This window comes from Apium graveolens, chromosome 5, assembly GCF_009905375.1.
Source record: "Apium graveolens cultivar Ventura chromosome 5, ASM990537v1, whole genome shotgun sequence".
In the NCBI taxonomy this organism is placed as follows: domain Eukaryota; kingdom Viridiplantae; phylum Streptophyta; class Magnoliopsida; order Apiales; family Apiaceae; genus Apium; species Apium graveolens.
Genome location: NC_133651.1, coordinates 315437261 through 315454592, shown reverse-complemented (window position 1 = coordinate 315454592; position 17332 = coordinate 315437261). Strand labels below are relative to the sequence as shown.

The following is a 17332-nucleotide window of genomic DNA, read 5'->3' as shown; positions in this document are numbered from 1 at the left end:
GCAAACTATACATGAATAAGGGTTTTCAACTGTTTGACCCTAACATACTAAATCGGGTCAATGTGACCTCCCATTGTGACCTGTGTGGCAGGCACCTTAATGGCAGACAGTACTGCGACTTGGATGCCATACACAACATCAAAAAAATCATATGGGTATACGTACATTTGAATTCTTAATATTAAAGTATATAATACACACCTGCACGTTTTTATCAGGATCGTACTGGTATCGCAGAAGTCTAGGAATTAATAAACGTAAATGGGGTTGTAGAGCATCTCCTGCAAGTTTCGCTATTTTTGAAAACCCAAAAGCAGCACCTCTCTTGGAGTTCAAGGAAGCCTGGTAGTTGGCTAGATCCATGAACTTATAAATTAAGTCCGGCTGCCCCATCTCATTAGCAAGACTGCAAAGCTCTTTGTAAGTGCTAAGTTTTCCTCCATGAGGAGTGCCACCGATGGCACCTTCTTGAAATACTTCTGAGTCCTCAACAAGCTACATAGAAGAGTGAAGATTATTTCTAATTGATAAAAAATGGCATGGATAATTGACTGAAAGGAACAAATGATTTATTTATTTTTCCTGACCTTTACTGCTCTTTTCCTCTTCCCCGAGCCAGTCAAGGTACCAACAAGTGCATTTACTAAATTCTTTTGCATTGAAGCATCACCAAGTTCATAGACAATACTCAGACCCTGAGAGGCAAGCTCCTGTGTAAGCTCATTTTGTTCTCCTATTAGGTGTGAGAAAGCTTCCTGCAATTACATGAACAATGAGTTAAATTGTCCACATACCCGAATCAAAATATTGGTCTAAAAACACACAAATATCTTATGAGCAACATACAAAATCCATCACAAATACAAATTAGTCATGTAAATGAATATAAAACTTACCAACCCCTAATTTTTTTTGCTAATTAATCTACACACACACACACACCGGGAGTCGAACTCTTGACCTCCCGCAAGGGGGACAAGAGCTCTCAACCACTGCACCAACTCTTTGTTGGCAACCCCTAATTTAAAGACATTGGACTAAACTATCAATCGATAACAAATAAGGTTTGACTGAATTATCAACCAATAGCAAAAAAAGGACTTAATTATTAACAAAAAAGGTAGTAGACTTGATTATTAACCGATAACATACCAATTGATTGAGTCTTCTAGCTAAATTAAAGGGAGAAAAGTTTTGAACAATGATACAATACATACAAGACAAACTTAAACAATTGCACAAGCAAATTAAACTAATGTAAAAATGTAGGACAATAACAGAGATTAAATTACTAATTGGGTGACAATCACTAGCCAAGAGTATTCCAACTGTAGAAAAATAACTATATGCAATCATATTTAGAGAAAAATTGAGTGCCAAGTAAACAAGTGCCAAAAACAATATCCATGTCACAGGACAGGAGTACAAATAGGAAATACTAAATTAATTGACTAAAGCCCATAGCAATCGTTTATAATATAATACTATAAAATAATTATAAGTAGAAAGTCCACAACTAAAACGCTACATAACTAAATTCCGGTTCTTATCATAAATTACTTGGCATATTGACAAGTGCATACAAACTAATGCACTTCAATATAAGAGACATGATAGTTCTTATCTTAGGTCACCAAAACGACACAATTAGTAATATGTAGCGTCAACATATATATAATGCATAACAAGGCATGTCCTAAGGTTGGATGACTTGGTAAACTGCCAACTGACTCGACAAACATCGATTAGGTTTCATTGTTGTCCCTAGGAAAACAAGTTAAAATATGTCTTATACAAGATATCTATCTGGCATGGTAAGAAGTCAAGCTCTAAGTTCCGTAATGATACATTCTTACCTAATGTCCAAAAGTAAGATAACAATGTATGATAATCAATGGCTAATACCACCAGCTACTAACAGATAATAACAATAATGATTTCGATAACAATGAAAAAATATTAAATTAGTGATATCAATCAATGAATATAAAAGAAATATCAATTTACTTTGAAGTTATTTTAAGTTTAAATAATGAGAAATAGTTACTTGCATGCACAATAAAATTAAAGTAGAATCACTTACAAACACATATATATTTCTAGAATATCAAAATGAATTAGAAATTTAGAATAATCTAATGTTTCAAAAAAAAATCCCCCGAGGGCACTGCTGCAATTTTATGTGCCTTGCTAATTTTGACAAGTCTATAAATCTTAAAGCCTTCACAAGTAACTAATTCACAAAAGTCATTTTATTTAAAATTTTACTATGTTTCTTGATTCAACAAACTTTTAAATAGATTGAGCCGTAAATAATCCATATTCAAATATGAAGACTGGGCCTTTACTAGTATAATAATTTCATAAAACAAGTGACTAAAGAATGATATAAACGCATAATGTAATATTGTTAAATTAGGTGTATATATTAATAAACAACATATATTACTCATCTGCCAAATATAAATAATGAAATGTTGAGTACAAACCTGGATATCTGGAAGCAATTTCTGAATGGCTGGATGGCGCCCACAATATATTGTCAATGATAGTAACCAAACAGTTCCAGCACACCTCTCCTCTTTTTTGTTGCTATATAATAAATTATCAAAAAGCTTTCTGGTAATCAAGTCTCTCACGCTAACATCGCAGTCTCCATGGGCATCAAACTCTATGTTGTTAGATCTAGATAGGGTAGATGACATATCTCCCATAAGAAAGTTTGAGCTCATAGAAAGTGAACTATAGTTGGTTTTAAGAATTATATCAACGGTCACTGGAACACCACCCCACAAAAATGATAGTGCTTCTCCAGCAGCAAACAGAATATCCTCAACCTGCCCACAAGAAGAAAAGCTAGTAATTAATCAATATTATAAAGAACTTGATAACAATCCAGGAGAATGACTATAAAGTCCCTTCATATGGTAAGTAGCATGCTGTGAAATATACCTTTGAGCGGCAAAGGCTGAAAATTAAATCTAGAGCTGCAGTTAAATGTGGCAAAGAGGGTTCCTTAACGCACATATGCCCCAAAGCTATAACAGCTTTTTGAGTTGCTTTGGCATCATCACCGGAAATTAGCTTGCTCAACTTCTCTTTCAAAATTGTCAATATGGGAGCTGCAAAAAAGACGGTGGATTATTCCCACCTCTTTCAAAGGGTATACATGTAAATAAGGTGGTGGTTATTACCTGAGGTTGAGTCTCTATTTAACTGAGGCAATGGCACTGCAAGTCCAATGTGACCTAGTGCTTGCATCGCGATTGAAGCCAGTGTAGAAGTCTCACTATTAACAATATCAACTAAACATGTAAGTGCACTTTGAAGCAGGGACTCCAAGATCTGTAGAAAATTGACATTAGACAGGACAAGTACAAAAGTTCAATGACAAAACTGAAATCACGGAATAACTGAGGTCAAATAGGTTAAGCAACCAAAACAATTGTCGTGCGCAAGAACCAATACACTTCCACAGATTTCCCTAACATATTGATAATGTGATTCAGGTGGAGAAAAGCACAAAAAATCTAGGAGGGAAAAAAATCTCTTGGCAACGAAAAGATAAATAAATGATTGTAGTGCATAGCTGAAACCATATTGATTTATAAGTAGTAATATTAGATAAGTAGGGATATTAGACAGATATAGATATTAGACAGATATCTACTGGAAGAAGATACTTTAGAGAAAAACATTTGAGCAAAGAAAAATTGAAGGATAGTTTCTGCAGCCCCAGAGCCCAAAGCACCAATAATATAAACTTCATGTAGATGAGATGTCTCATACTTTTTTATTCTATTTTTTGTAAGTCGTCTATACATAAAAAGAAACAAAGGGCTAAATATATGTTCTGACATATGGCAAAAGAATTAAGTGGAAAAAAACTCAAATAAATTGAATAATTGGACATTATGTGTATGGGACACTCAAGTCAAGCTCGTGTTTGAAGACAAAATGTAGCGAAACATTAGCTAAAACGAATTTTGTTGAATTTAGATCCTGCTTAAGGAAAAGAACACTTACAGTTTAAAAGCCAAATTATTAAAAACGTTATCCCTAACCATGTAGCCTAATTCGAGTCTCAGTGGAGACAAATGATTGCACGAGAACTTACATGAATTGACCTAACCGTAAAAAAGGGAACTTAAAATAGACTAATGTCACCCGATTGCACTAAAAATAAACTAGTTTCAATTTTCAGATCCTATATTGAAACTTGAACTTATCAGCCAAGGTATGGACAGAATCCAAGATAACTAACTCACTCAAAAACAATTTCAATATGACCTCGACCAGTTCTATTGTGCCACGTAACTCTGGTTAAAATTTCCTTGATTTAGGCTCCTCAAGTGAAGGTGGAAATATGCGTGTTTTCTCTCTTTTGTACACTTATTCATATGCAGCTTTTCAACATTGAATTCAGCTTCTGTAACATTCATTGGACTTGCAGATAGGCAAATTGAATGGGACCATTATATCAAAAAGGGCCAACTATGATATTCCAAGAGAAATCCAGGTAAAAGAATCTATAATAAGATCCACATATATAATTATAATAGTTCAGGATTAAAAAACAGTACGATTTTAAAAAGAAGTAAAGAATTAAATCGAATACAACAAGATTTCACATCCTATAACAAGGTTCAATGCTTTATTACGTCACTTATAGAAATGTTGTTTATTATATCTTTTAGAAACATAATGCTAACGGCAAAACTTAATCCAAGAGCCCTGGAGTGCTGATATGGATTATACATGCGTTGCATACGTGACACATCCAAGGGGCCTTCAGTTATCCCTAACTGAAATGAAACAATTAAGACCTAAACTTTTCAAATTTCCCGAGACCTTTCAAATTTCTGCGGGTGGAATTTGTTTTTCCAAGCGGTAAAAATACAGGATTATCAGAAAATCATAGCAAATAGAAACACAAAATAGGAGATGCTGGAGGAGCCACGTCAGACACGCGTGATCCTCCTTTATATAAATATAGTTCATCCACATCACCTAACACGTAAGGTACTCTCAGCCGAGTTGGATGTCTGCCAAAATACATGACAGAAATTCATATTACTCGATCATTTAAAGGAACAGGACCTCCATTAAGTAAAACTAGTGCAGCACCAACATTGTAATTAGAGCATCATACAGTAACAAAAGCATCACAGCAATGACAAAAGACACGATAGGAAACAAAAAGAAAACAAGCTCTTTAAGAATAAATATTGAAGGTCTACTAGCTATGTTATAAATATACTAAATTTGAAATTTGATTCCACTTCAGACAAGTGTAAAAAAAACATTAAGACTTGACAGAGATGTGAATAAAAAGACTTACAGTAGGTGACCTTGACACACAGTTTGCAGTAACATATCCCAAGGCACATAACATTCCATGCTGGATTTCGAACCTAACAGGTATGAACAAATAACTCTTAGATAAGTGATACATCAACTATCCGACACAGAAACACAGAGCTAGTAAATCTAGTGCAATAAATTTAAGGGAGATCTGAAACACAGACCTCAACTTAGATCCAGAAAGGGACGAAATAAATTCGGCAATAAGATCAGATAAGGCGGATAAAGGAAGAGCACATGAACTCATTCCAAGCAAGCGTGCTATAGATTCACGAGTGTCAAAGTCCACATGTCCCAGCAATTGCTTTAGCCAAACTATTCTTAGAGCATAGCGAGACGCCACCATCTGTAATTGGAAATAACACATTGTAAAGCTAAAACAAGAGCACGCTAATGGATAAAAATAGAGATATAACTGTAAGCAACCTCTGGAAAATGAGCTCCAACATCAATCATTGCTTTAGATGCACTAGCATGCAACTCAGCGGAACCTTCATAAGCCATAGCATGTTCTAACAGCAAAAACATATTCTCCAGTTGAATCCTATCATCAGACATTTTATCTAATGCATTGCTCTCATTTAACCCAGCGTTGAAACACTTTAGCAAGAACTGGATCATGACTACATATGTTTTAGACGGGAAAAGAAGTGCCGAGCCTCTCATTTCAGTGGATTCTAACAAAGCTGGCTGCTGTTTAACTATATAATCTAGCATATGACCCACGTTTGGGTACTTTAGACTTGGATTCTCACTAATAGTTTTCCTCTGATCTTTACCAAGAATTAAACCCTCGAGTGCCATTTCCCTGTGAAAAAAAAATTCAATAAAAAGGTATAAAGTACACAAGTCATGGGTGTTTAAACTACTTCCATCCATATGCCCCATCAATTCCAAGTCAAGTTCAAACAAATCTAAGGATCCTAATATTAGGTGTAACGTAAGCAAACAATTCATCACCCGGATATTAGAAACACTAATATAAGTTGAGGCATAACAATTAATAAAGTAACGATTAGTTGTGGACGCGCGTCTGAGCTTACAATGTAATGGCCCAAATTTCGAAAGCCGCGTCGAGTTGAATAGTGACTATGTAACATGCCTAAGCCCAGTACTATAATTATAACATAGGTTGATATTGAGAACATTCTCGAGTGCCCATCGAGTTACTTCAGGTTCACGTTTCATGTATACTTAAATTAAGGCCTCAAATAACATATTTGTACGTACAAATATTAGTGATGTCCTGTGTATAAAAATCTACCGAGGCACAGAATACAAATAAGTTTATTAATGCAATCCTTCAGTCAAATAGATATTGTACATTTACTATACTAATTATAAATCATCTTGATGTAAAGATGTTGATAACACTATACATTCAACCACAATCCCGGTTTACAATTGATACTAAAACACAGGCAGCATAGGCAAACAATTTTGGGAAATAATTTTATGCAAGTATTGCACTCCATCAAGTCCATTCTCAGTATAAGTAATTCCCTTGCTCGATAATCTAGATCTAGATACTAAATTCATAAATTAAAGCTTTAAATTCTCTTGAATTCTAAATGATAAAAAATCAGGGATATACTCATTTTCCAATCTTCTTACTCAATTCTAGTTCCCTCTACTCTACCATAATAGACAATAAAGAGGTTTGTAGTTCACAAGTTCCGTTTGCACCAAAAAATTATAGCTAGTCTTTTCAGTTATTAACCAAATCCTTGATTCCTTTATATCTTCTTTTATAATATTCTAATTATTGATTCCTTTAAATTTTACTTTTGAAATGCTAAGGCACCAGTCAAGATGATAACTTATCTTGGCTCTCTCCCTAAAATCAATAATTAATAAATATACAGCCTTCTGCACTTTAGTCATATAAGTGATGCTATGGCCCTAATATATGTCTATAAGACTATAACTAAACAAGAAACAACATGGGACTAAAAATAATACACCAAGTACCTACTGGTAAATTACAATATGCACACTATTTCAGGAAAATAGCATTATTAGAACACATTATGTAACTAATGGGTAGGCATTTGGCTACCTGATATCCATTTTTATGTCGGCTGCTCCAAGCATACATATATATCGGCTGGGGCAGTGATCCAAATCAAACAAAGAGGTCGCCCATCTCACGGCACAAAAACGTACCTCACTTTGTTCCTGGAAACCACAATAATCATGATCGTTACAACATAAACGCAAATGTCTATAGGAACTTAATTTAGCACAGAGAAAGTTTAATAAACATTATGGCTGAACAGCATAATTGAGAAGCCTAAGGGTACTCTACCACTTGAGAACTTTTTAGCAGAAGCAACTCCAAGTTCTCCAGCACTTTTTTGTCTGCACCCTGATATTTGGAATTAATACTAAATGAGCAACAAGCAAGAAAGTATAGAACAAATATGGAGGGACCCGAATATATTTTCACCTTATATGCAACAGCGAGAGAATTGGTAGCTTCTTGGATGGTTAGGCGGAGAAATTGGGTCTCAGATTTCAGAGCGTCAAAAAGACGTACGGCCATATCAATTTTATCTCTGATCAAGTAGGCAGTCGCTAGTTAATAATCTAAAAAGGGTTATTTACATTTTAGCAATAAATTATCCGCGTCAGTAAATAAACCCTCAATGTTTAATAACATTCGTGCCCCTTCATGCTTTTCAAATGAACATATTGTACCCTTCTCTATTTTTGTTCCAGATATTACCTTATAACTGTATATAATATGTACCGTTCTCTCAAATAATTAGTGATTCGGAAAAAAAATATAGAAAAAGGGGCTGATAAGTATATTAGAAAAACATTGAGGGTGCAGATACTATATTAGTTTTCCGGTTTATGTTTACAAAATGGATATATTTACGGGTAAAATACCAATAATCCTTCTACAAGAATGATGCAGAATAATACCTGAAAAGATTAGGCATGCGCTGGGCAAGTAATCCAATTGCTTGAAACGCAAAGGTCTTGGTCTCCCTAGCAATAGTATCTGGAAAGAGAGGTTACACAATTCATTGAATCGATTTTTAAAATTTAACATTAAATATGTAGATATAAAACTATAACCAACTTCGTAAAGAGTAAATGTAATACTGAAACCTGATTCTGATGTCGAATAGCCATCAAGGGATTTCATAATTCCGTTCAAAATAACAGGACCCATAAGCTTCAGCTGAGCTTCTTTTGCCTACGTATCAATATATCACAAGTTATCACATGAGAAATTAAGAAGGTATAAAGTTAATGATGCTAAATAACTTTACACAGCCAAAAAGACAAAAGAAAATGGTCACAAGGAACTCTAATATGAGTTGCAAGAAGAAAAAAGTGTTGGTAAATGGTAACAACTGAGAACTTATATTCGTGTAGATACTACAGCCAAGAGATTAAGGGGAGACTCTGTGAGCGGATATATTAAAACCCTATTTTACAAGAAGCAAAATGAATAATTAGTAATTATGAATACTAGCTTACAACCCGTCCATCGCACGGGTCTTTATTAATATTTAGTTTTTTATAATTTATATTCAAACAAATATAAATTTAAAAAAAATCGAATGTATATAATAAATTATAATTATAGTTCATTTTCAATATATATATTTAAATTCTAATTATGATATACTTATGATCTGATTTTGAGCATATTAATATCTGTTCAACATCAAATAAATAGAATAATATGTGTTTAATATTTTGCTGGCAAGATTCAAATCTGAGATCTTTGGTAGTACATTTTTTCGTTTTCACTAGTAGATATTAATACATGTTGCTGGAGAGATTCGAACCTTAAGGCATTGTTTAGAATAACTTTACTATTGAATCTCACGATTCTTATAAATCTGACTTGAAAGATCTAACAGTTGTAATTGAAAGGGATAACCAAAAATGTGGTGTGAACTAAACTACAAATTTAGCCCATTTTTGCTTATTATAGTTTAGTGTAGATTCTGAGAAGAAAAACATAAGGAAATTCACATAGAGGCCGGTCTACTCAAAGCTACAATCAAAAAAGAATGATAGTTGCATTACATTGTTGCCTTACAATAACTTAAAAATGGATTGAGAATTTTCCTAAAAAGCAAAACTGCCCGGAATCAATCCTACTTTTAATATTTTGCTATTAAAGAAACGTGTGCAATACATTAAGGTTCATACTTAATTGCATCATGAATAAACGAGAAGAATAAAAAAAAGGGGCGTAAAACCACTCAATCAGCAGCGTGATAGGTGAAACGTAAATACTAGGGAGATTTTAACGATATATGTTCGATTCAATCTTCAAGGTAAAACTAGCTTAATATCAACTTTTCAGCGGCATGTGCCAATTGTTAAGGTGAAGGATTAAAGCAAGTCAAATTACAATAAACATGTTATCTAGAACTAAACGTGCATGGAAATATGTCATATCATAGTTTCTTCTCATGATAAAACTTTGCTTGACAAGCTAGGTAATATAATTTTACATACTACCCTTGTGCACGACATGGATATGTAAAATAATTAAACTGATTTTTTACTCTTGCTCTTGGAATTTCCAATAATAAGTATACGATAATGTGTGTAGTGTGTACTGCTTACATGTTTAAAAACCCACACAGTGAATTCCATCCCTAATTGCTTCAACCTTGAGGATGTATCATTTCCTGTCACGTAGGATCATAAAGTAAGCAAACTCAGTTGCTGAGGGCACACAAAATATAAGGTTGATTCAAGTCTATCAAGAACACAATATTGAGAAGGATGGTTGTGGCTTATAAGGAGATGTACTATATGCTTTTTAGAAATGTTATGAATGCAACTGTTTCCCTTTAAAAGTCGCCAAAAAAGTAGCTTATGGCATGCATAGTTCCTTAAATAAAACATAAAAGATATAATTGCAACAATAGTGATGAGCCTTGACAAAGTGAAATTGTGATTTTCCACATAACTTAGAATACGTCTATATCTTCCAGTATTATTTTAAATTTACAAGTGAACTTCCGAAATCTGTCACATCCATATATACTAATTGAATTTGATTACATAACTTTGTAATTAACTTTGTGTGTGTTGTGAAAATGAAGTTAATAACATTTACTTTTTGATCTTTGGATACTAGAACTAAACCTATCTGATCTGAAACCCAAGGGATTTTGATTTGGATTGGGTATGATATCTATTTTTAAATCCTAAAGTATTTAGATTTCAAGATACCCGATCCTGCCTGACCCGAAGCCATCCGTAAACATTTGTCCAGAAAGCATATAACACCATACCTATTGTAATTCAAGAGTTATATGGAAGTAGTATGTGAGGCCATATAGGCAACTTTTCATGCTCACGACTCTTCTGGAGCAATTTTTTCTTAACTTTGCCAAAAGTGATATTGGATGAGAGAGCAGATAAATAATAATATTTATAATGTTATGGCAAAGTTTGACACCCAAAGTGAATGCTTCTTTGGAGATGTTAGTAACTCATACAAACTAAATGCATCTCCTGTTAGTTGATATATTCAATATAATGCAGAAAAACTATATTCTCATGGGGTCCAGAGTCCCCGAGGACCCCTACCGAGGTCCATCCTCTGTATGTACATGCATATGTTAATGCCTGCAAGAAATTGTCTCTCATCATCTAGATGTCCTAAAACTTATCTTGTAAAATATCTACCAATGAAGCACATTAATTTAGATCACTAAACAAATAATTAAAAGATTAAAAGAAAAATATTATCTACCATATACACAGCTAAAAATGCATTGTAGAGTTGCTGGGAAACTATTTGCAGCAGTGATTGATCGGCAAAAGACAGACATCAACCTTGCTCTCAAAGCAAGACTACCAGGAGTGACCTTGTTATCCGGAGAAATATGTTGAGCCCCAGCAGTCCCTGCCAAAAGACGAGTCCATTTAGGGATCTCAGAAAAAAAAGATGGAAACATAATAATCTACTGAATGTAGCCACGTAAGATCATGGTAACCAGATTGACAACAGCATAAGGTTCTAAGAACAACACTATATAGTCTCAACAATAGCAAGTGGTCACTAATGTGAAAGGTATGTGAAAGAAGTAGGAAGTCAATGTGCTGCCATATGTTGTTACCGTAGTAAGGGAAGTACAGAATTTTTCTGTCCATTTTCTCATTTTACTTTCTTTACAAATACACCCAACTCAATAGAACCGTTTTATCAACATAAGCTGAAGACAGCAAAGAACTTCATATTGAAAAGGATGAGACATAATATAATTTTTTTTATGCATGACTGTATGCACAACAGACCAATACACACACATGTATGTGTTCGCGGCAACATAGAAAAAATGCTAAAATTTACCGATACCACAAACTGGTTGTAAGAGGATTTGTTCACATATATCTAAATAAAAAAGACTTATTTAGTGCAAGTAACTGCATAAGAAAGTAAACAAATATTGTTCTCCAGAAAGAACATATATAAAAAATAATGTGAATCATTCATGTCAGTATCTATGTGCACACTAACAGTGAGATTAAATTTCAAAGTTTAGATTTCGGAGCCTAAAATTTGAGCACATTAACCATTTGGATAATCTTTTAGCACTTCGCTTCTTAACGATAGTGGACCACATACACTATCACTGTAATTTCAACAATGTGATCCATGCATAAAAACAATAGTCGGACATATATGCAGATAGCCTAACGTCTAGCCACAAGATCTCACAACTGCAATTATTTGTCTTAATTCACAAGAATTAGGAGCTGAAAAATGTAAATCCTGCAACCTAATTTAGTAATAAACAAAAACAACCATTTCCATAACTCCCAAATTTAAGACATTAACTTTATTACCTTGGCATAATGCAGTAATATCCATTAAACAGAATATAAGAGTCCTAATAACATGTATAAAGATGGTACAGTAAATAACATAAAGTTCCAAATTTGCATACCATTAAATAATAAATATAGCCTGTTAATCAGACTTTGATCCTCTAAATTAACACCAGAAGCCTTCTTCTTCAGAAGCTCTTCTCCTCTCTTAATAACAGGTTCATGCCTTGAGGGCGAAAACAATAAACATGTCATCATGCTATAGCTGATAAGCATAGGAAAATATAAGAAACAAGCAAGAGACTCTGTTTTCGAGGATACCGGTCAACACATGCAACAAGAAAAAGAGGATAAACAATCTCAGGCACCAATTCCATAGCCTCAACAACATTCAAGATCCCTAACTGCAATTTTAGAAACCAACATATTTAAAATAAGTCTAGTATTCACAGGCACATTTTGACAAAAAAGGCTCTAACATTAGTTAAAAGATTGATTTACATAACAAATCTCACACATTATTCACCTTTCTTTTTGAAAGTATATCACTCGTCAACAACTGTTTTCCAGAAATACGGTTGCTTTGGGAAATGGAAAGCCCGGCAGGGGAACCTCCTCTACAAAGATGGATACAGCTTTTGCCTTAATATTACAAATGGTTTAAAGATAAATCAAATAGAAATAACGGTCTAGCTGAATTTTGAGTTTCTGACCCTTGAGATGGTGACTGATATAACATTGTATGAAGGCAAAACTCAAGAAATATCTCACTATCTTGAGAACCCTTCATCAATCTGTACTTTCCAGCAATTTCATCCCTAAGATGAGTGCAATGACATTCACCAATAACCTGTAGAAAATACATAATTATTAGGTGAGGAGTGTGTAAGAAGACCAAATTGGTTTCATGAAGTCCTTAATTTACCACTTTCACTTATATGTGCGAAGCACGGGTAGAAATTTGTATATTGTGGGTTAAGATTTTTCTACGCAAAAAAATAAAGAGCATTAGATTAATATATACAATCTCTATAAAAACAATCTCAACTTAAAATACTTAGTACTTAATAATGGTAGCGCTGATTTTAAAAAATGATGATAAATTGTAAAATAATTTTAATTTAGTAAGTTGCTAAAAAAATTCAAAGATCTAAGGATACAAATAATTTAACAGTTATTAAATTATATAATAAAATACAACATTAATATATTTATGTTTATTAGAATATGTTTTTGGGATTTTATTTGATTTATTATTTTATATCAACACAAAATTAAATTTTAATTCAAACCGATTATGAATTTTTTTAAAGAATAATTAAATAACTACAAATATCAATTACCTCTTTATATATTTGTATGTTATTTACTTTCATGTATTAGAACATTATATTCTATAGTACTCTAATGAACAAATTGATAAAAATTGATAAAAATAAAAAGAACATTCAATAATTGATTAATTAAAAACAATGAACTTTAAGATTTAAATAAATAAACAAACGAAATAATTTGTAACAGAATTACTCTATGGTTTCTTAGAAAAAGTTAGTCGAGTGGCCTGCTTATAATTTTAACAAAATTAAGTAAATAAAAGAAAAAATGACCAAAATACCTCTTTTTAGATGTCCTTTTGCCCAAAATACCCATTCTGGAAAAAGGTGCCCAAAATACCCACTAGATACTCCACCGATACTGGAGTATCAGGATAATACGCCAATTTCAATGGAGTATCATGATGATACTCCTTTATCAGTAGAGTATCATGGCAGATACTCCTCTGTCAGTGGAGTATCAGTCCGGATACTCCTTTACCAGTGGAGTATCAGTCTTGATACTCCTTTCCCAGTGGAGTATCACTTTTAATTTTTTTAATAAAATATTTTTAAAAAATAAAATTAAAATTTTAAAATTTTAGATGATACTCCACTGACAAAGGAGTATATGGGTGGATACTCCATTGACAAAGGAGTATATGGGTGGATACTCCACTGACAAAGGAGTATCATCCTGATACTCCCATGTCACTGGAGTATCCACCGGATACTCCACTGAAAATGGAGTATATGGTGGGTATTTTGGACAGCTTAAAATTCTGGTGGGTATTTTGGGCGATTATTATTTAAAAATGGTTATTTTGGTTTTTCACCCTAAATAAAATAACATATTTCACTACAAATTTTAAATTTAAACTTTAACCCCCTGGGCTGTGGGGTCCAAGGTTTTTCTTTAAAAATTTTAAAATTTTGGTATTATGTACTTCTGATTATGTACTTCTAATAAAAAAAATTCCGGGCTCATTTTTTTACGGTTTTGTCTCATGCACTATAAATTATAGTTACATATTTTATTATTAAAATATTTTGAACATTATATTTTTATTTAAAAAAAAATTAAAAAATATTTAGGTATTATAAAAATCTTAATATGCGTGTCGAACCCCATTCTCCAATGTAAAATATTGGATGTGACGGATGGAGTACTTTAATAGATTAATTTTTATTGTTTGATTAATAATTTAACTATATTTATTTTAAAAATATTTAATTTCATTAATTATTAGGAAATAAAATTTGAATAACGTGCAACATTAATTAAAAGAGTTTTTTTTAAATATGATTTTTTTAGCAAAATCTGTTATTATAAATCAATTCATGTGGTTATGTTATTCACAAAATATTTTAACTTAGAATACAGTTCTATATATTCTAGTTATATTTAGTTTTGTTTTTTATCCTGATTCAAAACTGTAATTTTATTTTCGCCGAGATAAATAGTGTATATTACATAGTTTTATCTCGAGATCAATATCTTTAATTTTAAATTTTTCTTATTTATATTTTATAGCCATGTATTAAAACTATTAAATATGTAATTTGTAATTAATTATATTTTAATGTTATTTCAAAAAAAATATAACTTATAAGTTTTGATTTAACAAACATATTTTTAACTTATACGTGAAATTATCCAAACACCTAAATAACTTATAAGTTACGATATTCATATCACTTATATGACACTTTTCAACTTTAAGTTATAAGTTACATTTTTTAAGATACCCCAAACGGCCATTAATACACTTTATGTATGGACCGACACTTGGAAACTTGTGATAAATAAAATAACGACTTTATGAATTGATTTAAACATACATGTATGTATTTGTGCGTTAAAGTTTATATTAGATGTTAAATATGAACATTAGCAACAATAACGTATATGTGTGAATGGTTCAACACTCATAAGGCATAATCTGCACAATGGTGCTGCCACTTTAAAGAAGTAAACAGCATGAGTCAACCATGTCCAACAAAAAAACTAGTAATTGCTATCTGCAAATTCTCGAATATATTCAAGAAGTACAAACAAACAGTAAAGGAAGATTAATGTTTGCTTGAAACTGAAACATCCAAAACATACCTTTGCAGATATTCTCAAAATTATCTCTTGGTGCTGAGTAGGGAGCTTTGAGATGTTAGCAACAATAAGAGGTACCATATCTTCCTTTACCTAAATCAGCAGTATACAGATTCGGTATCAACTCTCATAACGTTCTAAAATGCAGCCATCCATAAGCACGTAAAAATACAAGCTATCAAAGAGGAGTTCAAATACAATGAAACTAACCTCTATTTGTACACGCTCAAATGCCATCTCAATGTACACAATGCAAAAATTTCTAACCATAGGGGCAGCATTTGGTTCTATGTACAGATTCCATAACTCTGACAAGGGCAAACCAATATCTAGCTGGTGTTTCACTCTCTTGTTGACATGACTCAGAATCTCAATAACCTAAAACCACAAACAGACGTAGGTTAGTATGTTCATCGAAGCAACGAACTATCCATACATTAATCAATATCTCCAAACCGTAGAAGCTTAAAAGAGAATAGACTATAACATTTTACAACTGCAAGTGGAAATATAAGTTATAAACCTATATCTATAAATCACTATGAACTCCATTTGTAATTTGCTTTTCAATCAGACTATGTGGCAACATATGCTAGTTAGTTAACTGTTGCCAAATACGGAAACGGATATATATAAACACAAATTAAACACTACTGTAATTATTAAAACTAAATCAGAATTGACTAAAAAGCACAAATTATTTAACAAATAGAAGTGAACTATAAAGTTACTTATATCTCAAACATAAAACTAAACAGATGTCTAATTGCAAAATGAGAGAGAGAGAGAGAGAGAGATGGAGAGAGAGAAGGAAGGAGGGGGAGAGAGAATTGCAAAGCTGAGAGAGAGGGAGGGGGAGAGAGAGAGAGAGAGAGAGTTGGAGAGAGAAAGAGGGAGGGGAGGGAGAATTGCAAAGCTGGGGGGGGAGAGAGGGAGAGAGAGAGAGAGAGAGAAGGGAGGGGGGAGGAGGATTGCAAAGCTGAGAGAGAGAGAGAGGGAGTGAGAGAGAGAGAGACCTTGTTTCTGACAAGAGTAGAATTAGAGGAGAGAAAAGAGATAGAAAGGGGGAGAAGCTTGGATAGTAAGTTCTGAAGATTAGAGTCTTCGCAGAGAGCTAAACGAGTAAGCATTCGATCTAACATCTCTTCCTTCTCCAATTCAGATTTCTCCGGCAACGCCGCCGACGCCGACGATGATCCCGCCATTTCTTTTACTACTTTGCTTTTTCGATTTCTTTCTTTCCAAGACAAATACTAGACTAGACTACTTGTTATTGTAATTCAGAGAAGAGACAGTTCATAGGATTGTTTATATACATGTCGATGACGTCATTAATGATTAACTAATTTGTATTTTTATTAATAAAATATATAGCATAGCGCACGCCAAAAAGATCAACATGAATCCCCGGGGGCAACCGGTCGGATTTCATAAAAATGCAAGCAATCCCCGGGGGCAACCGGTCAGATTTCATAAAAACGCTAGCAATTTGTTAGACCCTTTTAGGTCGGTTCAGTTCTGGTCATGATTGTCACGGCCCTCATCGAATATTGTAAACTTATAGATTGACAAAGATAAAGAAAGCACTTGGTCACGGCCCTCAACTAGTCGCAATTAGTTGATGACTAGTCGAGTAATCAAGATCTGAGAATCGATTTAATATGTCAACTTGAGAAAAATGCATATTTCGGGTGATCGGTGGGCTGACTCGTTGACTAGGCAACTA

At 33.2% G+C, this 17332-nt stretch overlaps 1 protein-coding gene across 2 annotated transcripts in view; it reads right to left on the bottom strand.

The window, feature by feature from the left end:
* Positions 1-16900, bottom strand: part of LOC141659500 (uncharacterized) — a 33017-nt gene extending 16117 nt beyond the window's left edge. Inside the window, exons 1-22 of one of the 2 annotated variants that reach the window (XM_074466396.1) lie at positions 16623-16900; positions 15817-15984; positions 15610-15699; positions 12900-13036; positions 12713-12803; positions 12508-12590; positions 12306-12412; positions 11108-11260; positions 9967-10031; positions 8485-8572; positions 8296-8374; positions 7814-7922; positions 7673-7732; positions 7424-7542; positions 5791-6172; positions 5529-5710; positions 5342-5414; positions 3195-3345; positions 2953-3122; positions 2490-2837; positions 588-755; positions 202-495 (exon numbers count right to left, since the gene is read on the bottom strand). In XM_074466396.1, coding sequence (XP_074322497.1) covers positions 202-495; positions 588-755; positions 2490-2837; positions 2953-3122; positions 3195-3345; positions 5342-5414; positions 5529-5710; positions 5791-6172; positions 7424-7542; positions 7673-7732; positions 7814-7922; positions 8296-8374; positions 8485-8572; positions 9967-10031; positions 11108-11260; positions 12306-12412; positions 12508-12590; positions 12713-12803; positions 12900-13036; positions 15610-15699; positions 15817-15984; positions 16623-16811 — 3306 coding nt within the window. In that variant the 5' untranslated portion in view covers positions 16812-16900. The remainder of the gene's footprint in view (positions 1-201; positions 496-587; positions 756-2489; positions 2838-2952; positions 3123-3194; positions 3346-5341; positions 5415-5528; positions 5711-5790; positions 6173-7423; positions 7543-7672; positions 7733-7813; positions 7923-8295; positions 8375-8484; positions 8573-9966; positions 10032-11107; positions 11261-12305; positions 12413-12507; positions 12591-12712; positions 12804-12899; positions 13037-15609; positions 15700-15816; positions 15985-16622) is intronic. The other variant, XM_074466394.1, reaches the window with a different exon arrangement.
* Between the last annotated feature and the right edge of the window lie 432 nt (positions 16901-17332).